This window comes from Cetorhinus maximus, chromosome 5 (assembly GCF_964194155.1).
Source record: "Cetorhinus maximus chromosome 5, sCetMax3.hap1.1, whole genome shotgun sequence".
Lineage (NCBI taxonomy): Eukaryota > Metazoa > Chordata > Chondrichthyes > Lamniformes > Cetorhinidae > Cetorhinus > Cetorhinus maximus.
This window is the reverse complement of record NC_135883.1, coordinates 169,185,418-169,212,028: the sequence shown is the minus strand read 5'-3', so window position 1 is coordinate 169,212,028 and position 26,611 is coordinate 169,185,418. Positions and strand designations below refer to the sequence as shown.

Genomic DNA, 26,611 nt, shown 5'->3' with positions numbered 1-26,611 from the left:
CTGATCTTGGGCTCCAACTCCACTTTCCCACCCCCTCCTCACATCTTCTGCTTGTAAACTCTGTGTTGTGAGTATCGCCTCCAGTGAGCTGGACCTTTGTGCTCGTCCCCTCTTTCCTGTGAAGCGGCAGATGGCTGAGGAGAAGATTACTGCTGCTCCTGCTAGTGTTGCTCCTGTTGATTGTGGTGATGCTGCTGCTCATCTTGTTCTTCATTAACGTAAAGTTGCATAAGCAACTCCTATGCTGAACTAAAGGGTGGTAACTGGAAAGAGTTGATCAAAATACTAGACTCCAAAGTAGAAGAAATAATCTCCAAAGTAGTGAAAATCACCTCCAAAGCAGTGAAAGCACATTCTCAGAACAAGTCCTGCAAGCAAAAGCTCTTCACCTAGGCAAGGAAGCAGGTATGAGGCCTCAGTATTGAAGGGATTTCTTGCCGATCACTTGTTCAGCTCCCTCAAATTCTGTTGTCCTCTCTTTAATTTCCTTGGTGAGTTCCGTGAGCCTGGAAATCCCTACACACTGCTAAATTCAGAAATCCCAGTTGAAGTAGTTGCCAACCTACTTGTCCCATGAAGGTTTCCCACACTCAGAAGACCATGCTGAGGTTAAAAGCATATGTTGATGGGTTTCTGCCAACTTCCTGATGAGACAGAAGTTTCAGGCTACTTGCAAACCCCTCAGGTTCCAGTTAAAATTCCCTCATGTGATGAATGGGATGGTGGCAGCATGAATAGAAAAGTGGCTAAGGGACAGAAAGCAGTGTAATGGATGCTTTTAGATCTCAGTTCTTTTTTGATGCATATTAATGACCAGAACAACAAGTATAACTTTGAAGCTTGTACATGGTATAAAACTTGGAAATGTTGTGAACAGTCATAAAAATGTCAGACAGATAAAGACAAGCTGGTGAAATGGGAAATTATTTAGCAGGTGGATTATAACATAGAGCAATGCGAAGTGATGCATTTTGGTAGAAAGAATGAGAAATGCCATCTTGGTAAGGGCATTAATATGGGCTTTTGGCATATGTGCTTTAAATATGCAGAGCAGACACATCATGACACCAGCCAAAGTGTAGCACTAATTTGACGCCAGCACTGCTTTCTCATAAGATCTTATGAAAGTATTATAAGAAATAGGAGCAGGAGTAGGCAATTTGCTCCATCGAACCTGTTCCACTATTTGATAAGATCATGGCTTAACTCCATTTTCCTGCCTGATCCCCATAATCCTTAACTCCCTTGTCAATCAAAAATCAACCAACGAGGAACTATGGGAAGAATTTTCCCCCTATCGTGGGGGAAGTGCAGGAGCGGGCATGGGCGGGCGTGCCTCCAATCGGGGGCACGCCGCCATTTTACGTGGGCAGGCCAATTAAGGCCTGCCCAGCGTGACATCCGCTATGCGCTCCCTGTGCGGGCGGGAGGGGGGGTGGATTCCCTCAGCCGAGAGTGCACTCTTTCACGCATGCACATGGAAGAGCGCACTCATCTCCCTGAGGCAAAGTGCTGCCTCAGGGAGATCGGCGCCAAATTTAAAAATGGTGAAGGGGCAAAAATAAAATTTCCCTGACATGTCCCCTCATGTGATACTGTCACATAAGTCGGGACATGTCCATCACTTTAAACTATACATTTATTAAAATTTTAAAAACCCTTATGAAACCTCATCCTGCCCATGGATGAGGTTTCAGGCTTTTTCTGAAGCCCGCCAGGGCTCCCGGCCTGCCCACCAACATTAAGGTTGGACGGGCAGGCCCGTTAAGTATCTCAATTACTTTTTAAATGGCCTCAATTGGCCGTTGACAGGTCGGCGGGTGCGCAGCTGATTCAGCTGTGCCCCCGCTGACCTGAAAATTGAAATGACGTGGGGTGACGTTGGGAGTTCCGCCCGATGTCATCCCGCGTCATTTTACGCGTCGGTGAGCGGGCCCTGACCCCTGCTCACTGACGTAAAGATTCTGGCCTATAAGTTGCTCAAGCTCCTCGGTATTTCAAAAATTGCTCGACACTGAACATATTCCTTTTATTGCTGAGAACGGGTCCCTGTATAGGAATGTATGTCACTTATAGCAAATTCAAAAGAGCCACGTTATGAGCTTGACTGATTGTCTGAAATTAGTTGTTAGTGTAGCTACTTACACACTCACAATTGTTCAAGTAAGCGCTGCCCAATCACAGAATCACATCTTCAGTAGATGTTTTGCTCTGGGCTTTGCAAGCGTGGGTTGGTTGAACGTGGTCTGTACTCTGCCTATTATGAACATTGTAAGGAATATGTTGTTTGATTGGGACATGCTGTTTATGTACCTGGCATCGTACCAACCTTGAAATCATACACAATGTTTCTCAATTGTGTGATAGACACATCTTTTGGACCGTTGGCAGCATCCTGTTCATGGAAAATACTGCTCTCAAAGCCACTGCACTGTAGCAGCAAAAACGGCTTCCTTAACCTGTTGTTTAAATTTTTGAGATACTTTACCTTTCCAGGGTACTTTGAAATAGACTGGACACTTTCCAGGTCCAAAGGGGATGGCCTTTGGCCTGTTTGCAAGTTTTGGTGATGCACAGCAAACAATGATCGGAAAGATAAAAGCAAAATGATCTGATCAGGATAGCCATTGTCTCACAGTATAGCTTTGATATACTCTATTTCTGCGTCCAGTCTTCAAGGTGAGCAAATGGCTAAGGCCCTACCTATAAGATTGCTGAAAAGGTGAATCTTATAATAGTGGAGCTTTACGAATCCCAATATGTATATTGACCAATGGAGGTTAGCCTTGTGGTAGATAGTAAAGGAGAACCCATCAGCGGATTTCTCACATAGCACATCTAGGAAAGGGACCATGCTAGACTGCTCCAGTTCAAAAGTGAATTGGAGTGTGGGACGGAGCATATTAAGGTGTGTAAGGAAATCCTTACATGCAGCTGCAGATTCAAGGACTGTGAATGTATTATCTACGTATTGGATTTATGCACAGGGTAGGAGGTTAGATACTTCTGCTTGTACTGGATGGATGCTGAGACATTGGTCATCAGACATTACATCATGGTCAGGTCTGCAAGTGTTCTTATGGGAGGTGCCACCTCTCCATGCTGGAAAGGTTGGACTCCAAGCTCTGTGTGAAGCCCTGTGCCAAGTCTGAGCTAGGTTACTTCATGACATCGGGCTTTTTGGTAAACCTGCCAATGCACCAAGCATTCCTGTGTGCATGCCGATCAGCCTTTTTCTGTACTCTGCCCGACTGAAATCCTCATATGGTCCTCTGCAGTGGGACCGCAGTGCAACTCTAAGCTGCTGGTTGTGAGCGTGAGATTGAGTACTGGTGTTTCTTTTTCATTAGTGTCCTACTGCTTTTGCACTGCATGTTCCTGCAACAGATATTGACCAGGTGGCAGCTCCTGGGTATCTGAAAGGAAAAGGGAACAAGGATAGAGTTCTTGTGAGGAAAGCAGGGGTAAGCAAGAGCTGGAAGTTTATACCAGCTGCAGTTTATTACTCAGCAGAGATTGGAAGATGGATGGGAGGCGGATTAGATAGAATCACACTGTTAACCTCAATAGTTTTGGCCTTACTGGTGGCTACAGCCTCAATTGTGGCTAGTCCAATGATATCCAGCACTGTTGACTTCACATGGCTAAGGACATGCAACTGTCAGTTAGGCTTAACTGCCTCTGATTATGGGCCACCGTGTCCTATGAAAGAAAGGGAGTATATCATTGAATGTGGTGCAATCTGTTTGTGTGCTGTGCCATCCACAATTGAATAACTGACAATATGTATAAGCTGTGAGATGTGAGCGTGAGGTTTGCCACAGTGCTAACTGTGTGAGAATGAGGTGACGTAATGAATGTTGGGTATGAGCTGTGCTTGATCGTCACTGTTGATAGGTGAATGGAGGGTTTAGTGAAGGAGAGTGTTGAATCGAGCAGTGTGTGAAGCTAGTGTGTTTTTTTTGTAAGGATATGCATGTGAATATGTATTTTCTGACCTTAATCACTTGTGTGTGGTCATTGAACTTTTCTGCATTCTGCATCCAGGTCCTTCAAAGCTAGACTGATGACATTAACTGTGACAGCTATCTGCTCCCACTGCCTTCGCAGTGTCTGTTTGGAAGGCCAGCTGGCCCCTAAGGAAAGAGGCTTCCTCCCTCCCAATTTCCAGGGATAAAGGCCAAGAGTTTCCGGCTGAGTCATTCTAACAGCCTGCCTGTTAATTTGGCCAACTATCAGGAGGGGACCTGAAGAAACAATTGAGGCCTGCCATAAATTTGCCAAGTCCTGCATATCCCTGGCCTCCGTGCATTCCCATGCAATTGCCATGCTCCCTGCGCCCTCCCACAAATCCTAAAAGTCAGGGCCATTATTATCCAAGGAGTGTTTAGTGCATCACTAGCTTTACTTTGAAATTGCTGTTGATGGAGTTGCTGCTGTGAAAGGAACATTTCTGGAAATTAGGTTTTCTGTATCATTATTTAAAAAGATAGTGGTTACTATAAACTTGTTTATTATGTTGAAAAAGCCTTTTGTTTTGATAGGTGAAAGCTCGCCTCATAAAAATGGGAATTTTGAATTCAATGAATATCTTCCTGCGTCAAGAAATTGACAGAATGCAGAAGGTTATCATGATGCTCCGGAACTGTCTAACTGACTTACAGCTGGCCATAGAGGGAACCATCATCATGAGCGAGGTCAGTCTTACTCTAATATCGGCAGGTGCAGCTCACATTTACTTTAGGCCCAGCCTAATTATTCCCTGATGTGGCTATATAGAAAATGGAAATACAATGGAAATATGTTCAGTTATTTAATTCCATCTTCAGCTGCACATTCTGACTTTTCATTGGAAAATTGATTTGGGCCATTGACCGCCATGGAACAGTTCACCTCTTTAAATGAATGGAATTGAATTTGCAGAGGGGACGTAATTTTGTCCCTTCATTTCCTAACACTACTGTTAGCATTTGAAAAGCAGTAAAAAATGTAAAATAAAATGGCTGTTTGTTCCACCAAAACACTACTGTTCATACGGCTAATCAGATTCATAAGGAGATATTAATCCTGGCTACTGATCTCCCATCAATTGACTTCATTAAAATGCTGATATAATTTCTGACCTAACTACTTGACTGTTACCATTTCCAACAACTTGACCCTAAAGTATTAGAAAGTGTTTTTAGTTACTACTGTAGATTCTGAATTGCTTCTGGCATTGCAAAAAAAGACTCAGAATGAAGGTTTCAATAAAGGGTCAACAACTTTATTCCTGAAAAAGAAGTGAGAAAACTCAAATAACTCATGCATATTATCAAAATGCTGATTGATTTCAGGCCAAATTTGCTCATGGTTCAGGTCCATTATTTTCTCTGTTATATAACTGTTCAGCTTGCTTTGCGACCTCATCGTCGTTCAAGCCCTTCTTCAAATGATGAGCGAAACATGCTGCGCATGGAGGAGGAAGAGGGAAAGCATAAGCATTGACTTATTGGAGCTGTTAAAGTTAAACAAATAGCAAAAAACAATTAAACAAAAAACCAAATAGGAAAATAACTGCACTTACCGAGCTCCAGGCATCCCTGCAAATGAACCTGCAGGGGGAAAAGGGAATATATCAGTGTTCTGCGTGCAAGATCTGTAATTATAGTGCATATCCAGACTGCATGAATGAAGATGATATATATATCACCCTCTGAGGTTTCCATCATGTTTTGTGTGTGAACTGGCACAGTTTTTATCTGAAACATTCAGAAAATCATACTTTCCCATCCATTGGAGTGTAAAGCACCTCCACACGTGTACTTGCCACAACTGTGTGAATAAATGTGGGTGCAGCTTCAATCTGTGCAGGCCTGGGCAGGGTTGTTGTTCCGAGGTGCGTGGTCATGGGCTGCAGTGTCCCCATACATGATTGTTGTGGTCGTCGGGCTGCAACTGAAAGCAAGAATAATAGTTAATCTTATAATGACTCCTCAGCACTAAGATAGCTGTTACATAAGCAGTTATCTAAATACATATTAGTCTGTGTGCAGGTGCTGAAAAATTGGTTGTGGAGCCTGCATTTGAGCCTCGATAGTTCGAACTCCAACCTTTTTTTGGAGGCCTTGATTAATCCCGGAAAACTCCTCCAGCTTCTGCTGACCGAGGGCTGCCTTCTCTGCCTCCGGATTCTGCTGGCCGAGGGCTGCCTTCTCTGCCTCCGGATTCTGCTGGCCGAGGGCTGCCTTCTCTGCCTCCGGATTCTGCTGGTCGAGGGCTGCCTTCTGTGCCTCCGGATTCTGCTGATGGAGGGCTGCCTTCTGTGCCTCCAGCCTCTGATCAGTCAGTAGCCTTTCCCAGTTCTGGGCAGGTCCTGCGCAATCCTCCAGCAACATTGCTGCCCTGGAAATACTAGCATTATTACTGTTGGTCACTAGATGTTGGGACATCACGCTTCTCAGCTTCATGCATTGGCCAGAATATATTCAGGCAATCTTATTCTTCTATCAGGAAAAAGGAATTAGATGTTAACAAGGTTGTTGGCATTTCTGACATGAGCAAGCATACATGTTCCATGCACTATTTGTTTTTAGGCACATAATTGTTCATGCAGGTCTGTGAGAATACAATATTAGCAAAGACGATGATAAACAATGAGTACAGCAGCTGCACGCCCAGCACCTTCCAATGCCCTCTTCGCTTGAAAGGTTGTGAGGGGTATATCGTTGGCACTGGTGTCACTCTCTACAGCAGTATATAAAACCTTTGGGATTTGCATGCGTGTTGATTCTTTCTGTCCCTTGAGACCCTCGTGGGACTCTTCAGACAAAGAAAGAATACCTCCAGCTGCATTGCTGCCCTACCTCCCCCTCAAAGACACACTTAATTTGCCACGTCCATGAACACAAAGTTTCAGCTTTTTCATTGAGATTTACCTCTAAACTAAAGGATCTGTGCCTTATAAAAGACATTGTCCCGCAACCGGTTCTCCTTCTCCAAATTGTAGTCAATCAAGCTGCCGATGTGCGCCTGGACCCACATTACCTTGTATACTTTTGAGCCATGGTGGGTCTTGGTATCAAACTTTTTAATGTCATCTTTAATTGACATAGTCTTGCAGACTTGCTTATCACTCAGCAATCGGATATAAGCAAACTTTGCTGCACCAGCCACTCTTGGTTCCTATAGATATGGATTATATTGATTTAAGAAATCAGTGTCAAAAACAAGCGTTTTTCTCTTGAGTTGTGAAAAATATGCCTCCATTGCCCGCACTATATCTCCCCTCAGCTAACCAATCCCAACACCCCCCCTCTCCCCGGAGGGCTTTCTGCCCGCTCTCTATCCAATGTCAACTCTCCCCCCTCTCCCTCCAGCCTCCAAACTCTCTCCCTCCCTCCAATCTCCAAACTCTCTCCCTCCCCTTGGGGCCCGTTGATACCACTGAATTCTGGGGCCTCTGTCTCCGCGATGATCCGGGGCGTCTCTCCGAACACTTGACCACCCCTCTCCCGCCCCCCACCCCACTAAACTCCCTCTGCCCACACCGAACGTCTTCAGTACTCACTGATCCCGCGTGTGCACTTCAAAACCTTTAGCCGGGCCAGTTGGCCAGAAACATCACTTCCAGTTTCCAGTTGGCCCTCAGCGAACATCTCCGGTAGGGGGTAGGGAGATTATGGAGTGGGGGGGGTGGGGGTTGGAGGGATGGGGGTATGGGTGTTGGGAGTGGGAGAGTAGGAGCAGTGCGGGGGGAGGAGGGGTGGGGAGGGCAGAGTATGGGGTGAGTTGGGAGAGGGAGAGTTGGCGGAGGGATAGTGTGGTGGGGGAATAGGGGGGAGGAGTGGTGGGAGGAGTAGGGTGAGGGGTGGGGTGGTGGAGGGAGGAGGGGGAGGGGTGGTGGAGGGAGTAGGGGGAGGGCTGGGGTGGTGCCAGAGAGTAGGGGGGCTTGGGGTCAGTAGGGGGTGGGTGAGCAAGTAGTGGGGGAGTGGTGGGTGGGGGTGTGAGTAGTGGGGGAGGGGTGGGGTGGTGGGAGAAGTAGGGCATGGGGGGTAAGCGGGACAGGGAGGGAGATAGGGGGTGGGAAGGTGAAGTGGGACAGGTGGAGTGAGAGGGTGTTGGGGGGAGTGGGAGGGAGGGCTGTGGAGAAGTGGGGAGGTATGGGCGAGGTAGGGGTGGTAGGGGGAGGTAGAGCAATGTGGAGGGTTGGGGGTGGGAGGAGTTTGGGGTTGTGGAATGTAACGGGTGGGGGGATAAAGATGGGTGAGGGAGAGGCATATGTTCAGTTTAGTAAAATTGACAACTGGCACAATACCAGCTTAAGCCGGCTGAAAGTACTGATGCCTATACTGGTCACCACTCAAAAACTGGGAGCCCCTACTGGATTTCCACAGAGTCCAGTAGAATTGCCAGTTTGTTAATCACTTCCATTAAAATCCAGTTGAGACCAATTGAGAACCAATTAGTGCCAGTTCAGACCAGTTCAGGCTTCAACTCATCTGAACTGTTATTCCTTCTGGGTCATTTTCCCGCCCACACTCCATATCCTTTAATTCTCTGAATGACCAAAAATCTGTCTATCTCGGCCTGAAATGTATTCAGCGGTGGAGCATCCACAACATCTCGGGCAGAGAATTCCAATAATTTACAATGCTTTGAGTGAAGTAACCTCTCCTCATCTCAGCCCTAAATGATTGTCCCCTTATCCTGAGACCCCATGTTTCAAATTCCCTGACAAGCGGACAATCTCTCAGCATCCACCCTATCAAATCCCTTCAGAATCTTGAATGTTTCAATGAGAACGTCTCCCATTCTTCTAACCTCAGAAAATGCAGGCCAGGTTTACTCAGCCTCTCTTCATAGGACAACGCCCTCATCCCCAGAACCAATTTACTGAACCTTCGCTGTACTGCCTCCAATGCAAGTATTTCTTTTCTTAAATGTGGAGACAAAACTGCACACAGTATTCCAATTATGGACTCACCAAAACCCTGTACAACTATAGCAAGACTTCTTTGTTCCTGTACTCTGTTGCCTTCCTAATAAAGGCCAAAATGCCATTTGCCTTCCTAATTGCTTGCTGTACTTATATGATAACTTTCTGCATTCCTCGTATAGGTACACCAAGTCTTTTTGAACATCAACACTTGCAAGTTTTTTACGTTTTAAAAACATGTTCTGTTTTTCTATTCTTATGAGCAAAGTGAATAACTTCACACTTCCCTACATTATTCACCATCTACGCTCTTGTTGGCATTCACTTAACCTGTCAATACCGCTTTGCATCCTTTCCGTGTCCTCCCAACAGCTTCCTTTCCACCTTTTGTATCATCAGCAAACCTCAGGGAAAGAAATATGCTATCCTTATCTGGTCTGGTCCATATGTGACACCAGAGCCACAGAAATATTTTAAATTAGGGTAACCCGTATGTCCCCATTTTCTGGGCACAGTTCATGGATAACCTATTGTGTCCCTTCGCAAATATTTTCCCCAGAATAATGCCAGTTCACAAAACTTGCCTCTGAATGAATGCCCTATCTATTAATTGCCACATGGTTCAAATAAGGAGCTATGTGATGTTATTGAGTGGTGGATTTTACTGAAGGGCCAGAAGGCCTACTCCTGTTCCTATATTCTTATGTCCAATGATCCCAAGCTCCTCTGCAGTCAGTCCCTATCACAGACCTTCCTTTTGTTTTTTTTCCACCCTACCCCGTCTACTTATATTTCTCACTTTTTCCAGTACCAATGAAAGGCCATCAACCTGAAATATTAACTGTTTTTCTTTCCATAGATGCTGCTTGACCACCTCAGGTACCATCTAGACTGCTTTTCATTTGTTTCTTTTAATGAAAATTTGAATATAAAATCAAATATATACCTGGCTGTCATGGGAGGGATCCTTGGAGAGCTGCCTGGATTGAATTGCCAAAGTTTGATAAAATTTGGGATACACACTTCATGGTTCAAGTCAGGAATCATAAATGATGATGAAAGAGGAGCCAGGGTTGACTTGTATTAATTGTTGACTGCCTCAACAGTATGGGCTTTCAGCCTCCCAGCGCCATCAATCGGAAATGGGAAAGCACCTCTCCCTGGGAAACCTGCTGAAGTTACTGGAGAACTGAGCTACTTGTTTGGCTTCCTGGTGTGCTGCAGTAACTGGTTGAGCCTTGCTGCTAATGTGCGTGGCCGCTATTACCGCCTCCATTGTTTTCAGCCACTGTTCAGCGGAGTCATGACTGGAGGAGGAGGAGGAGGAAAGTTGGGCTCGCTGTTACTACCAGCCCTCATAATGTATCTATTGTGGAAATTAAGGCCTTAGCGCACCAAGGCACCCCTTTCTGCACAGGAGTTCTGTATGGCCCTTGACAGCCACTACCTGAGATTTTGAATTCATCTGTTTCAGATCTCCCACTCAAGACAATTGCAGTCATATCATCACGAAGCAGTTTCAGGATTGTGAAAAAGTTTCTTGAACACCCAAAGCTTTGAAGCACAATCCACAAAGCCTCATGAATTACTGAGTAAAATGCTTTGGGCAGGTTGATGAATGCACTGAAGAGTCCCTGGTGTTGTTCTCAACATTTTTCTTGTATTTACCTGGTATCAAAGACAATGTTGGAGGTTCCACAGGAAGGTTTCCCTGCTATGAGCAATAGGGAAATACCTCAATGGTTTCTGCAGCATGATTTACCTTCCTTCTTGAAGATAGTCACAATTTCCACATTCCTAAATTTAGGGGGGATTTTTTTTCCTCCCAAATCTGTAGAATGTCTGCATGGAGTCTTGATGTGAGCAGATGTTCGCCAGCTTTTAAGACCTCAGCTGAAATACCCTCAGGGCTGCAGGCTTTGTTGTTTATCATCCATTTGATTTCTTGTTGCAGCTCTCCCATCGATGGTGCTTCATCCATGGATTTTACCACAGGTAATGGAGGATAGCCTGTAGAATATCCTCTGCCACTGTGGATTCATGGTTGAGGAGTTGTTGAAAATGCTCTTTCCAGTGTTGGCAGATGACATTGTCATTCTTAAGAAGAGAAACACCATCCTGTCAGCAAAAGGGGCTTTGTCCATTTGACCTTGCTCTATAGATGGCCCTGGTGTCTTCAAAAAAGCTTTGCATGTAATGCTGATCAGTATATTGTTGGATCTCTCAGCTTTCTCTTCTCACCCAGTTGTCCTTTATCTTCCAGATTTATCACTGCTTTGAGTCATTGGAATGCTGCCGCATTGAGTCATGACCCTGGGTTGTTCTGCCAGGCAATGAAGGCTGCTTGTCTATGCTCTAGGAGGTCACATTTTTTAGCATTGTTTTCATTGAACCTGTCCTCACATCAACAATGTTCAAGCCCAATGGTTTGGGCACAGGAGTACCGTACAGCTGAGTTTATTTGATCCTACTGTTCTGGAAATGAGTTGGAGGTATGAAGATTTTCCAGACAGGTTGAGAGTTACATTTGGAATTCCTCTCTGCTTTGGTCAGATAATGACTTCATACAAAGCTGAAGCCCATGGACTAAATGGGACAATGGTAGCATGGATACAAAGTTGATTGTGGCAGGAAACAGAAAATAATGGTCAACGATTGCTTTTCAGACATGGAGAAGGTATACAGTGGTGTTCCCCAGAAATCAGTACTAGGACCACTTATTTTCTTGTGGAAAATAAAAGCTCATGGTATAGGGGGTAGCATATTGGCATGTATAGCAGGTTGACTGGCTAACAGGAAACAGAGTAGGCATAAATGAGCCTTTTTGAGGTTGGCAAGATATAACGAGTGGTGTGCCACAGGGATCCATGCTGGCAACTCAACTGTTTACAATTTAAATAAATGACTTAGATGAAGGGTTGGATGGGATGGTTGCCAAATTTGCTGATGATACAAAGATAGGCAGGAAAATAAGTTGTGAAGAGGACATAAGGAGGATACAAATAGATATAGATAGGTTAAGTGAGTGAGCAAAGATCTGGCAAATGGAGTTTAATGGGGGAAAGTGTGAAATTATCCATTTTGGCAGGAAGAATAAAAGAGAAGCATATTATCTAAATGGTGAGAGATTGCAGAGCTCTGAGATTCAGGGGGATCTGGGTGTCCTAGTGCATGAATCACAATAGGCTAGTATGCAGGTACAGGAAGTAATTAGGAAAGCTAATAGAATATTATCATTTATTGTGAAGGGAATTGAGTATAAAAATAGGATGGTTATGCTTCAGTTATACAGAGCACTAGTGAGACCACATCTGGCGTACTGTATACGGTATTGGCCACCTTATTTAAGGAGGGATGTAAATGTGTTGGAAGCAGTTCAGAGAAGGTTTACCAAACTAATACCTGGAATGGGGAGGTTGTCTTATGAGGAAAGGTTGGACAGACAAGGCTTGTATCCGTTGGAGTTTAGAAGAGTAAGAGGTGATTTAATTGAAACATATAAGACCTTGAGGGGTCTTGTCAGGGTGGCTGTAGAGATGATGTTTCCCCTTGTGGGAGAATCTAGAACTAGGGGTCATTGTTTAAAAATAAGGGGTCATTGTAATAATTGTGGTCTTATTTAGTGTGTAATATACCTTTAAGAATAGTACTTGTTAAGGAAGATCACATGATCTTAAATACACAATAGGAGAGTAGCGCAGGCGACTTCAGTAGTCAGTAGTGTAGAAATAGAGTTTGAGTTGAAAGCATACATCTCGTTGCTGCTGAGCCTTTGAATATTTTTACGGCAGAAGTGGATAGATTCTTGTAAGCGAGGGGGTGATAGGTTATTGGGGGTGGGCCGGATGCAGATTTGAGGTTATTATCAGATCAGCCGCAAACTTATTGAATGATGGAGCAGGCTCGAGGGGCCGCTCCTGCTCCTTATTTGTATGTTCTTTAAAAAAAACCAAAAGACTTGTATATATAAAGCGCATTTCCTGACCATCAGATGTCTTAAAGTGCTTATAGCCAATTAAGTACTTTTGAAGTGTAGTCATTATTGTAATGTAGAAAACTTTACACACAAGCCAATTTACACACAAAAAAACCCCCATAGATTGCAATGTGATAATAACTAAATAAGGGCTTGAATTGTTATTTTATTCATTCACGGGATGTGGGCATTGGTGGCTCAGCCAGCATTTATTGCCCATCCCTAGTTGACCTTGAGAAGATGATGGTGATCTGCCTTCTTGAACTGCTGCAGTCCATGTGGTGTAGGTATACCCACAATGCTGTTAGGGAGGGAGTTCCAGGATTTTGACCCAGGGACAGTGAAGGAAAGGCGATATATTTCCAAGTCAGGATGGTGAGTGGCTTGGAGGAGAACTTCCAGGTGGTGGTGTTCCCATCTATCTGCTGCCCATGTCCTTCAAGATGATAGTGGCCGTGGGTTTGGAAGGTACTGTGTAAGCATCCATGATGAATTTCTACAGTGCATCTTGTAGATTATACACACTGCTGCTACTGTGCGTCGGCAGTGGAGAGAATGAATGTTTGTGGATGGAGTGCCAATCAAGCAGGCTGCTTTGTCCTCAATGCTGCCCTGTTTCGTAAGTGTTGTTGGGGTCACACTCATCCAGGCAAGCGGGGAATATTCCATCACACTCCTGACTTGTGCCTTGTAGATGATAAATATACTCTGGGGAGTCAGGAGGTAAGTTACTCGTCACAGGATTCCTAACCTCTGAGCTGCCCTTGTAGCCACAGTATTTATATGGCTAGTCCAGTTCAGTTTCTGGTCAATGGTAACACCCAAGCTGTTGAGAGTGGGGGATTCAGTGATGATAATGCCATTGCATGTCAAGGAGCGATGGTTAATTTCTCTCTTCTTGGAGATGATCATTGCCTAAATGTTACTTGTACTTGTCAGCCCAAGGCTGGATATTGTCCAAGTCTTGCTGCATTTGGACATGGACTGCTTCAGTATCTGAGGAGTCATGGAACATTGTGCATCATCAGCAAACATCCCTACTTCTGACCTTATGATGGAAGGAAGGTCGTTGATGAAGCAACTGAAGATGGTTGGGCCTAGGACACTACCCTGAGGAACTCCTGCAGTGATGTCCTGGAACTGAGATGATTGACCTCCAACGGCCACAACCATCTTCCTTTGTGCTAGGTATGACTCCAACCAGCGGAGAGTTTTCCCCCTGATTTCCCCCATTGACTCCAGTTTTGCTAGAGTTCCTTGATGCCACACTTGGTCAAATGTGGCCTTGATGTCATGGGCAGTCACTCTCACCTCATCTCTGGAGTTTAGCTCCTTTGTCCATGTTTGAACCAAGGCTGTAATGAAGTCAGGGGCTGAGTGGCCCTGATGGAACCCAAACTGGGCATCAGTGAGCGGTTATTGCTAAGCAGTTCCGCGTGATAGCACTTTTGGGGACCCCTTCCATTACTTTACTGATGATGGTGTTCCCCAGAAATCAGTACTAGGACCACTTATTTTCTTGTGAAAAATAAAAGCTCATGGTATAGTGGGTAACATATTGGCATGGATAGAGGATTGGCTGGCTAACAAGAAGTAGAGAGTAGGCATAAATGAGTCTTTTTTAGGTTGGCAAGATGTAAAGAGTGGTGTGCCACAGGGATCAGTGCGGGGGCCTCAACTGTTTACAATTTACATAAATGACTTAGATGAAGGGATAGATGGGATGGTTGCCGAATTTGTTGATGACACAAAGACAGGCAGGAAAATAAGTTGTGAAGAGGACATAAGGAAGATACAAAAAGATATAGATAGGTTAAGTGAGTGAGCAAAGATCTGGCAAGTGAATTTTAATGTGGGGAAATGTGAAATTGCCCATTTTGGCAGGAAGAATAAAAGAGAAGCATATTATCTAAATGGTGAGAGATTGCAGAGTTCTGAGATGCAGGGGGATCTGAGTGTCCTAGTGCATGAATCACAATAGGCTCTAATAAACTATAGAACTCTATCTATAGTACCAATCCGGCCACCACTCGCAACAGTCACTGATTTAAAACGGAGATGAGGCGAAATTGTTTCTCTCAGAGGGTCGTGAGTCTTTGGAACTCTCTTCCTGAAAAGGTAGTGTAGGCAGAGTCTTTGAATATTTTTATGGCAGAGGTGGATAGATTCTTGTAAGCGAGAGGGTGGTAGGTTATCGGGGGCAGGTGGGATGCAGATTTGAGGTTACTGTCAGATCAGCCACAAGCTTATTGAATGATGGAGCAGGCTCGAGGGCCCGAATGGCCTACTCCTGCTCCTTATTTGTATGTTATTAAAAAAACAAAAGACTTGTATATCTAAAGTACATTTCCTGACCACCAGATATCTTAAAGTGCTTATAGCCAACGAAGTACATTTGAAGTGTAGTCATTATTGTAATGTAGAAAACTTTATACACAAGCCAATTTACACACAGAAAACTCCCATAGATTGCAATGTGATGATAACTAGGTAAGGGCTTGATTTTTTTTTAATTCATTCACGGGATTTGGGCATTGGTGGCTCAGCCAGCATTTATTGCCCATCCCTAGTTGACCTTGAGAAGATGTTGGTGAGCTGCCTTCTTGAACCGCTGCAGTCCATGGTGGTGTAGGTACACCCACAGTGCTGTTAGGGAGGGAGTTTCAGGATTTTTGACCCAGCAGCAGTGAATAAAAGGTGACATATTTCCAAGTCAGGGTGGTGAGTGACTTGGAGGAGAACCTCCAGGTGGTTGTGTTCTCATCTGTCGGTAGCCCTTGTCCTTCTAGATGACAGTGTTCATGGGTTTGGAAGGTGCTGTCTAAGGAGCCTTGTTGAGTTCCTGCAGTGCATCTTGTAGGTGGTACACACTGCTGCCACTGTGCGTCGGTTGTGGAAGGGGTGAATTTTTGTGGATGGGGTGCCTGGATGGTGTCCAGCTTCTTGAGTGTTGTTGGAGCTGCACTCATCCAGGCAAGTGGAGTGTATTCCATCATACTCCTGACCTGTGCCTTGTAGATGGTGGACAGGCTTTGGGGAGTCAGGAGGTAAGTTACACGCAGCAGGATTCCTAGCCTCTGACCTGCTCGTGTCGCCACAGTATTTATATGGTTAGTCCAGTTCAGTTTCTGGTCAATGGTAACCCTCAAGAGTTTGATAGTACATGGTACTATCATGGTACTATGTTGTACACTGCTGCCACTGTGAACAGGTTTTGGAGGGACTGAATGTTGAGGCAGCTGGATGGGGTGTCAATCAAGCTTTGTCCAACTTCCTGAGTGTTCTTGGGGCTGTACTCATCCAGGCAACCGGAGACTATCCCATCTCACTCCTCAGTTGTGCCATGCACATGGTGGTTGGGTTTTGGAGAGTCACGAGGTCAGTTAGAAGCCACAGAATTATCCGCCTGCAACCTGCTGTTCCATCATATGTGCAAACAATCCATCTATATGTCTTTAGACAGGAGAAGGTGGCCCAAAACAGGAGGGGGAGAGAGAAAATGGGAGCAGGAATGCCTGAGCTCAGGCCCCTCACACAATTTGAACAGCAGGCTGCCGAGCTGCCAAGGGAGGACTGTGACCATGCCTGTGCCAATGGTGAGGTCAGAGCCCCCCAACCATCTAATGAGGAAGCATGCATAATCCTGACAACCGCAGAAAATCAAAGTGATTGATGATTGTCAACTTTGAGCCAGCCTAGATAGTCACTCATTCTCTCCTCTCTCTGCCCAAGTGCCAGCAGGAAGAGGGGGAGGGCCCTGCACCTGAAGTCGGCCCCAGCCTGCAGAAGACCTTAGAGGAGGAGGAAGTTGGCTTCTCACCCATACAGCCATCTCAGTGTTCACCTACACCCTCCACCAGCCCAGAGATACACACCTCATGGCTCATATGTCTAGTTTAGGCTCGGGCTCACATCCAGGTGGTCACTGCACAGACATGTGTCCACAGCAGAAGGAAGTAGTGACAGCCAAGGTCTCTGGCACTCGGAGGACTGCTGGGAAAGAGGCCTCTGCTAAGCCTGAGTCAGGTGATGAGCCTCTGAAAGTGGCCATGGGGAGAATGCTGGGGTACCAGCGAGACGCAGGGGAACATCAGGCAGACATGTCAGAGACCCTCAACAGAGTGGCACGCAAGGCAGAGGAATCTGTCCACATGTTCCCTGATGTAGTGGCTCTGACATTTGAGCACATCAAGGCCTCCATGGGGAGGATGGCAGACACCATGGAGACCCTGGTCAAGCAGAACGCCAGTTTTTGCTGGAGATGCACTCAGACCTGTACCCCATCGTTGTAACCATGGGTGAGCTTTTGCAATGGCTACACAAGAGGGGGCGGGGGACCTCGACCTCCCTCCAGGTACCCCTTCTCCTCAAGGAGTCAGTGGGTGGTGGGGTCGGCGGGGGGGGGGGGGGGGGGGTGCCCTTGGGCACCCAAAGGGAGGAGGAGGAGGAGCATCAGGCAGACACCCCGGGGGCATCCACTCAGGAATCTCCAAGGGTGTGCAGGTGTTCCCAATCCCCTCTGTAACCTCATCAGCTCCAGCTGCTCAGACTGAGGAGAGTAAACCTGCCCCAGAGCAGGAGACCCAAAGCAGACTGGGGCCCACCAGGCCTCGGCACTCCAGAGGGCACCCGCCGAAATCATCACAGAAAACCGGGCATGATAGTCAGAAGGCTGCGTCAACCTCTGCTGTGGATGTCAGGGAAGCATCTAAATGTAGCAGTAGAGTAAGGAAAATTAAGAAGTATTCGATGAGCACTGGTGGCACAGGTGTTCAGTCATTTTAAATAGTTTTTGCACTCCCATTTGTATGTTATGTTGTACTGTTTAGAAGTCTCCTGGATTCAATCTTGCTGCTAGTAGTTTTAATGGTTGCGCACACTCCACCAAGGATGGGTCTTCCTCCCCCTAATGCATGGCTGTGCATGGAGACATTGCTCTTTGACAAGGGCGATGACTGCCATGTGCAAGAGGTCTCCCACTCACACGATTGCGTCCACTGCCCTCGAGACTCTACGGACAGACCTTGTCACAATGGAAAGACTAATCACATGAGCCCTTATCAGGCAGCTCCATTCCCCCAGCAGAATGGAGGTTTGCAGTCACGACTTGGCTGCTATTCACCTACATGCCCCTTGTGGGCATCCTTCTCCCTCCCTCCCCCCATTTGTTCTCTCACTCTGCCTGGAGTCAATGGCCAATGGCTCAGAGTGAATGGCAGCTCTACACCTTGCTGGGATTTTATTGTTGTGGGAACCCTCTGGGCCAGACATGCTGACATGTGGTCTTCACCAAATACTGAGAAATAACAAATGAGAAAGCTACATAAAGATACACTCTCCACATGCTTATTAGCATTTCTCTTTAGTTGTCCAGTTGACCTTCAGCTCCAACCACCTGAGCAGACCCTCCTGCCACCTCGATGTTTTGCAGTTGGACATTGAGCGCGTTGCCTTGGTCTGGAGCTGGCTCTGTCTCAGGATAGTGCATGTTTCATTTCAAACTATCTCTGCCACTTTTTTCACTCCTTCTGTCACCCATCAACTTTCCCCCATCACTGATAACCCCCACCACCACCCCCTCCTTTGCCATCTTCACTCTTCCCTTGGTTACCCTTGAGCCTCCCACCATCACCCTGGACCCTTACACTGTTAATTTGGACATGCCTTCCCCTCCCCACTGAGCACATCCCAGTCAACATTCCTATGCTCATCCTGATCCTCCCCACTCCTGCAACCTGTGTCACCATCCTTGTCCCCTTCAGTGACTGCCGCCCCCACCCCATCCCCTGCCAGATGAGAACAATACCCACCACACCCAGACCCTGACCCTCTCACCCAACCATGTCCCACTTCCCACTCTCAAAGTCACCATCCCCTCCAATCAACCAACACCCCCAGTTCTCCCCACATGATCCATCATCAACTCGGCTGACCCCTCCCTCTAAAACTCTCCAGCCCCACACCTCCAACCCCACACCACATCCCACACCCCCATCCTTCCCCTTCGTACCTTCTTTTCCCACCTCACTCCATCCACATACACTCCCTCCTCTTCTCCTCTGGAACCTCCCTCTACTCCTCTGGACAACCCCTTCTCTTCTGGATACCCCCTTCTCCTCTGGAAATACCTCCCCTTTACTCCTCTGGAACCCCCGTTCTGCTTCTCTGGATCCCCGGCCCTTCATGTCTTGCACTTAGCCACTCTCCGTGTCTTGCACCCAACCTCGTCCCCAATTCATTGCATCCACTCCACCCCACCCCCTCCCATGTCCTGCACCTCCCCTTTGTCTCCTCCAGACCTCGTCCCACTTGTGTTTTCATGTGCACCATGCCTGCAGCCAACTCTAGCGGCCAGCTTCGACTTTAAGGTAAGTGCTTTGAAATACTCCTTCATCGAATGCACACAACGAAAGTGCAGTTGGGTTACAGAATGGCATGAATTGCCACTGGATGGACGGAAGACTTGACGAGGGCACACAATTCCAGTCTGTTGGAGTTCTAATGAACATGCATGAGATGGGGTCCTGCTGAGCTTCAGCAGGAGACCTGACCTACCATCAACCCGCCATGAAGTTCGGGAGGGGGCAATCCTGACCTGGTTTCCTGGCATTAGGAAACTGATTTTCCACTCCGCGCCATACTTACGCCCCCACCCACCAGTAATTCTGCTGATTGTGGGAAGGGGAGATTCTGCCCAATGTCAATGACAATATAGATCCAGAAACCGTTTCTAGTTTCTGTTTGCCTGGTTTGTATCTTCCTACTAATTACATCTCTCAGCAATGTGTTTATTTTACAAGGAGTAAACTTATGAAAATCTCTTGGCAGATTCTTGTGGAAGCAAAGAGAGTCTCAGCTGCTGGCTGGAGAGCAGGCAAGGCCCCATGTCACCTCTTTCCGAGGCCCTCCGCATCTTGTTCCACTCAGGCACTTGACAGGCCAGTGACAGGTCTTCTCTGGGAATCAAGGACCCCAGGGGTGGAAGTCCCACCCACTGGGAACTACTGGCCAATCAGAAGTCAGCAGGTATTCTGTACTCGGCAGCATCGTAGAAGAGACGGTGACTGCTGCCGGTATTATGCCCACACGAAGCCTTAGCTTGAGTAGGGATACAGGCAGTGGGTTTGGGGGTGGGAGTCACAGAGTAGTGGGGAGGTGTTGGCAAGAGCAGGGGGCTAGTTTTCAGTGGGCCTCTCCCTCCTTCCCGATGCCAAATCCCCGGATCAGGCACTGAGTGCCTTGGACCACAGAAGCACGCAAGCAAACACACCAGAGTTTGTTGTCATGTTCCCCACATGGTGAGCCCCCCCCCCCCCCTACTGGGTTAATACCAGCAGTGAAGTGCTTAGATGGGTCTTGAAGGCCTTCCCACCTTAGATTACTCAGGGTGGAGGTGGGAGGGTGGCCACCTCCACCACCCGCCCACCTGACGCACCCCTGCCACTTAAATTGCCATGGGAGAAGGACAGAAGATTGACTCAGCTCTTATGTGACACAAGATTTAGCTCTGATGAAGAGTCATACGGACTCAAAACATTAACTCTGTTTTTCTCTCCACAGATGCTGTCAGACCTGCTGAGTTTTTCCAGCATTTTCTTGTTTTTGTTTCAAATTTCCAGCATCGGCAGTATTTAGCCTTTACCTTAGATTCCATCCACTCTGTCAGAAGCACAAAATATTTAAAATAAGTCAGAATCTGCTGGAAATACACAGATCAATCAGCAGTTGAAAAGCAATGTTTTTTACCTGAAATAAGCTGTCTTCCTTGCGTCTGTGCTGATGGATCTGCCCAACTTTTTTTTTGTTTCAGTTTTCCAGTATTTGCATTTCTGTTTCATTTTATGTTTATAAAAGAAATATGGAAATTGTTATGAAGATGTGTTATATGGAATATTAGTATATAATGTCATTTGCTGTCATATTATTTTATAATGTCATCAGCTAGATTTTATATATATATATATGCATACACACACACTCACATATATATAATATTGAACTTTTTGAAAAGAACGCTTTTGCTAATCAAAGGACACTAGCCTACAGCAACTACTCTTTTGCAATTGTGAAGGACACAAGCTGCTTGCAAAGGACACAGAGTCTACAGAGCCCTCAGAGACAATGGCTAAGATAAGCACAGACTGAAATCAGAGAGAGGTCATTTGACTCAGCTCTTATGTGTAAAATATACTGGATTTGAACTAACAGGGAGACTGCCACTGGGGTAGAAGGGGCCACAGCCTTACCCCCTTTCTCTTTCTTACGAAACCTCTCTCATCAAAGCTGAGCTGTTTGTGGTTTGCAAACCCACCAGAAGATTTCATTGCTGCAAACCAAGGTGCAGGGGTTTGTGTGTGTATCCGTGTATATATTTTGCATTAGTTGGAAGTCAGATATATTTGTTAATAATTTCTGCATCTTTACCTGAGTGAGTTTTAGCAAAAAAAATAACTCTTTGCTTAAGGAACCTGGCTAGCTTATTTCTTGCACTGAGCAATATGCAGTTAAGTATGTATATTGAGTTGGCAATATCACTTCCCTTTTAAATTCAAACTCTGTTATAACCAATGTTAATGTTTCAAGTCCGTATGACCCTTCTTCAGAGAAGGGTCATACAGACTCGAAATGTTAACTCCGTTTCTCTCTCCACAGATGCTGTCAGTCCTGCTGAGTTTTTCCAGCATTTTCTGCTTTTATTTCAGATTTCCAGCATCTGCAGCATTTTGATGTGATCTGTTATAACCAAATCAGGATTGGGACAAGGAGTGGAATCAGTTCAACCCTTCTAACCTGGTCATAACAATATATTGCCTATTATATTATTTCAGATCATTTGCCTGTGCTTGGGTGAGTCCAGGATTCTTTCTGAAGTGTAATGCTCACTCTCTTTTCCATTACAGAATTTAACAGATGCCTTGGATAACATGTACAATGCTCGTGTTCCTGTGATGTGGAAGAGGATTTCCTGGGATTCTTCCACATTGGGATTTTGGTTCACAGAGTTTCTAGAGAGAAATGCACAATTTTCTTCTTGGATATTTGAGGGCAGGCCCAATGTATTTTGGATGACAGGGTTCTTTAATCCCCAGGGTAGGTAATGTAATCTAAAGAGCAGTATGTGATGGTACTGAACATGAAACATTACTATTTTGTGATACTTTGCATCATTTACTGATTGCAAATTACAATCACAGATTAATTCAGTTTGCCACCATCTTTGGAAATATAACTTCCATTTAGTAACAGAATCTCACCATCAGGATCTACTCTTAAAAGTGCATTTATACAAATCATTATAATTAACAAAATTATTCCTTTCTTTAAAATAATTCTTAACAGCTGTGAATATTAGCATCAATATGAGTGTGTATGTGTAAAATTCTGTTCTTCAAAAGAACAGAAAAAAAATCCTCACTTTATCTGCAGCACTGTGCTCAGTTTTGGACACCACATCTTGGGAAGGATATACTAGTCTTGCAGGGGATACAGTTCGGATTCACCAGGGATACTGGGACTAGAGCGTTAAATTATGAGGACAGGTTGCTTAGAATTGGCTTAAGTATAGGAGATTAAGGATCAACTGATTGAGGTATATGACATGTTAAAAGCATTTGCTGTGGTAAATATAGAGAATCTTTCATCAGGAATTAAAAACAAGGGGAAACAATCTTAAAATGAATGTTAGGTCATTACGAGGGAAATCAGGAAGAACTTTTAAACACAAAGGAGAATAGAAACCTGAAATTCTCTGCCCCAAAAGGAGACCACTTGGATAATTTGAGCTCTCAAGATTGACATCAATAATACGCAAGAAAAAAGACAAGCTGTCAAGTGGTCAGTGGAGGACAGGAGATAGTTAACTGATTGGCATGAGAGTGACAAATAATGCATGATGAGGGAAATAAGGAAAATAAAACACATTTGTGAGATCAGAGACTGTGTGAATAGTTAAGGCAGTTTAGTTAAGTTGGAAAGGAGAAAGTATGAAATCCTGATAAAACAGAGCAGACTCCTGTGGCCTAGGACTCTGGTGGAAGAAAAAAGCACGGCAAAATGAGAAATACATATCATATATGCTAATAGTGTACCAATGGGTGTATTCACATCCACTCATTCCCTTCCTGAAGTTGTCGAAATCAATGTTAAGACCACACTGCTGGAATATGCTGAGTAGAAAGTTGATGTGTTCCATGAACTTGCAGTGAGTTACTAGGGAATAGTGTAGGTGGGCAAGGACAGAGACAGATCATTGCAGCTGCCTGTAAATCCAGTGTAATGTGAAGACATTCAAATCTAACCCAACTGCTTGCAACTGAGCTGAACTAATTTGTGACTAAGTTGCCTGTACAGCGATATATATAACATTCAAAATAAAATGGGAGAACCATGGGCAATAATCTATAGAATGCATGTTGGAGGAATATGGCTACATAAAGAACAGGACTGCTAACTAAACAATGAGAAACCTCATTGCATAATCAGAAAGGATAGGGAACAAACAAGTTGGGGTGGGGTAGCTGGACCAATTAGAGACGACAAAATGGCAGTAGAAAAAAGGAACATAATGAATGATAGGTGAGCAACATAATTTTTGGATTGAAATAAAACGTAAGAAGGAAACATACAAAATTCTTACAGGATGGATGTACTGGTGAGTCAAGAACCAGGGGACATAATCTTAGAATAAGGGCCATTTAAGATTGAGATAAAGAGGAATTTCTTCACTCATAGGGTGGTGAATCTTTGGAATCCTCCACCTCAGAAGACTGTGGAAGCTCAGTAATTGAGCATGTTCATGACAGAAATCGATAGGTTTCTGGAGACTGACATCAAGGGACATAGAGATAATGTTGGAAAGTGCTTTGAGGTAGATGATCAGCCATGATTTAATTGAATGGTGGAGCAGGCTCGATGGTCTGAATGGCCTATTCCTTTTCCTGAGTTCCTATGTTCATTTCTTCCTTCTGTAGTACCTGGGATGAGTGTCGCTGTAGCCGCTTTCCTGTGCTTTTCTGAAGCTCCGCCCTCAAAGACGAGTTGTGGCGGGAGTGCACCACAAAGTAATAGCATCTTTCATTCTTAATAGATTTATTGTTAAGAATATAGGAACAGGAGTAGGCCATTCAGCCCATCGAGCCTGCTCCTCCATTCAATACGATCATGCCTGATCAACCACTTCAATGCCTTTTCCCCCACACTATCCCCATATACCTTTATGTCACTGGTATTTAGAAATCTGTTAATCTCTGCTTTAAACATACTCAATGACTGAGCTTCCACAGTCCTCTGGGGTAGAGAATTTCAAAGATTCACAACCCTCTGAGTAAAAATATTTCTTCTAATTTCAGTCCTAAGTGGCTTCTCCCTTATTTAGAAATTGTGTCCCTTGGTTCTAGACTTCCCAACAGGGGAAACATCTTACCTGCATCTACCCTGTCTATTCCCTTAAGTATTTTGTAGGTTTCAATGAGATCACCTCTCATTCTTCGAAACTCTAGAGAATGCAGCCCCAGTTTCCCCAATCTCTCTTCGTAGGACAGTCCCACCATCCCAGGAACAAGTCTGGTGAACCTTCGTTGCACTCCCTCTATGGCAATAATATCCTTGTAATATCTGAGGTAAGGGGACCAAAACTGCACACAGTTCTCCAGGTGCGGTCTAACCAAGGTTCTATGCAATTGAAGCAAGACTTCACTACTCCTGTACTTAAACCTTCTTACGATAAAGGCTAACATACCATTACCCTTCCTAATTGCTTGCTGCATCTGCATGTTAGTTTTCATTCGCTTATTGATGAGGACATCCAGACCCCTTTGAACATCTATACTTTCAAATCCGTTACCATTTAAGAAATACTCTGCGCATCTGTTCTTCCTGCCAAAGTGGATAAGCACACATTTTTACATGTTATGTTCCATCTGCCATGTTCTTGCCCACTCGCTAAGTCTATCCAAATCCCCTTGAAGACAGTTTGCATCTTCTTCACAACACATATTCCCACCTAGCTTTGTTTTAACTGCCAACTTGAAAATATTACATTTAGTCCCCAATTCGAAATCATTGATATATATTGTAAACAGCTGGGGCTCAAGCACTGATGCTTGTGGTACCCTGCTAGTCACAGCCTGCCAACGCGAGATGACCCGTTTATTCGTACCCTCTGTTTTCTGCCTGTTAACCAATCCTTAATCCATGCCAGTATATTACGTCCTATCCCATGTGCTTTAACTTTGCTAACTAAACTCCTTTGAGGGTTCAGCAACTCCTGGAGCCGCCCATTATAGTTACAACCTTTTCTGGCCTGATTTTTATTACTTTTCTTTTGTTTGACTCTCCCTTGCTTACTATCAATCTAGTCCACACCCTGGTCACTTGCCTTTCCCTGTGTTGGTCTTCTGCACACGATTTCCCACTCGCGAACAGGCGATGCACTACAACCTCACCACAAGGGATTTGTCATGCTTACCAGCGCTGTACTTGAGCACTTGCTCAGTGCTGTGTCTCCCAAGCTTTTCTGCGCAGTCAGCATGCTGTGTTCTCAACACTCTGACACCGCAGCTTTGTTGCGGCCTGACCAAAATGTCAAGGTTTGATTGTAGCACCACTGAAGGCTGTTCACCATGTCATACCTGTATTTAATCTTGCTTCCACCTGTCTTATCACCACTGATTACCATGCCATGTTATTATAATGATATAATACTGTGGGTTTGTTTACTGTACAAGACGTCATGTACCAATCACTCAAGAGGGATTAGATAATCACATTGTGGATTAATGTATTAAGACTCAGCACATGAGAAGTTATACATAAGTATAAAGCTTGAAGACATTAGAGCTGTGTGTGTGCTCTGCTCAAAGGAAAAGTGAAACTAAGACTGGATCACATGACACACTTCCCTTCTAGTGATGTAATGCTGATTTCCCTTGAAGGCTTATTAGAACACAGATAGCTGTTGTTCATCCACCAACATGAGTTTTGCTTAAACCTCCCTGCTCACCATGGATGGATGAGAAACTAGCAGAGACACCAGGTGCATTATCTGTCTCTTACATTGGCAATGCCCTGCTGAGGCCACTGCCAATGTGGGCTTGCAGTTCTGAATTCAACTGCAGAAGCCCTTGATTGAGCTGCTTGAGCTGGGTCTCCATGAGAATTACCAATCTCTTGAGGAAGATGCTGTGGAAAGAGTGATCCAGCACTCATGCTACACATGGACTCCTCGATTGCATGACCAGGGAACACATAGTCTCTGGAAGCTCCACCAGACCCCTACATACCTCTTGCTGGACATCCAGCATTTATCCCCTGATGGATGACTCCAGAGGCTTATCATCTGTCCGGGGTTCAGCATCTTTTTGGTCTCCATTGCTCCTCCAGCTGTCAGAGGCCTGGAAACTCTCAGTTTCTGACAACTGCTCAGGTGAATGTGAAATGGTTCCTCCAGTCTGTGCTCCTGTATCTACGGATGTGCTCAACCCCACCAAGTTGCTAGTGCCTGAGATATGTGAGGTGCGGTGCGAGGGTGTTATGCTGCAGAATCTGAGATGTGATTGACCCTCTGGATCTTCAGTTGGTCTGGATGATGATCCATCTGATGGATGAGAAACATCAGTGAGTATACATGAACATTAAAGAAGCAGAGTGAGTAGCTGTTGCAGCATTCTACACATGGGAATGGCACAATTCACAAATATAATGATGCAGGATCCTAGAGG

General features: G+C 45.2%; 1 protein-coding gene across 1 annotated transcript in view; it reads left to right on the top strand.

Moving 5' to 3' along the window:
- Positions 1-26,611, top strand: part of LOC144681152 (dynein axonemal heavy chain 8-like) — a 1,929,890-nt gene that overhangs the window by 1,871,150 nt on the left and 32,129 nt on the right. The window contains exons 87-88 of the mRNA XM_078542879.1: positions 4,545-4,697; positions 21,794-21,983. Of these exons, the coding sequence (XP_078399005.1) occupies positions 4,545-4,697; positions 21,794-21,983 (343 nt within the window). The remainder of the gene's footprint in view (positions 1-4,544; positions 4,698-21,793; positions 21,984-26,611) is intronic.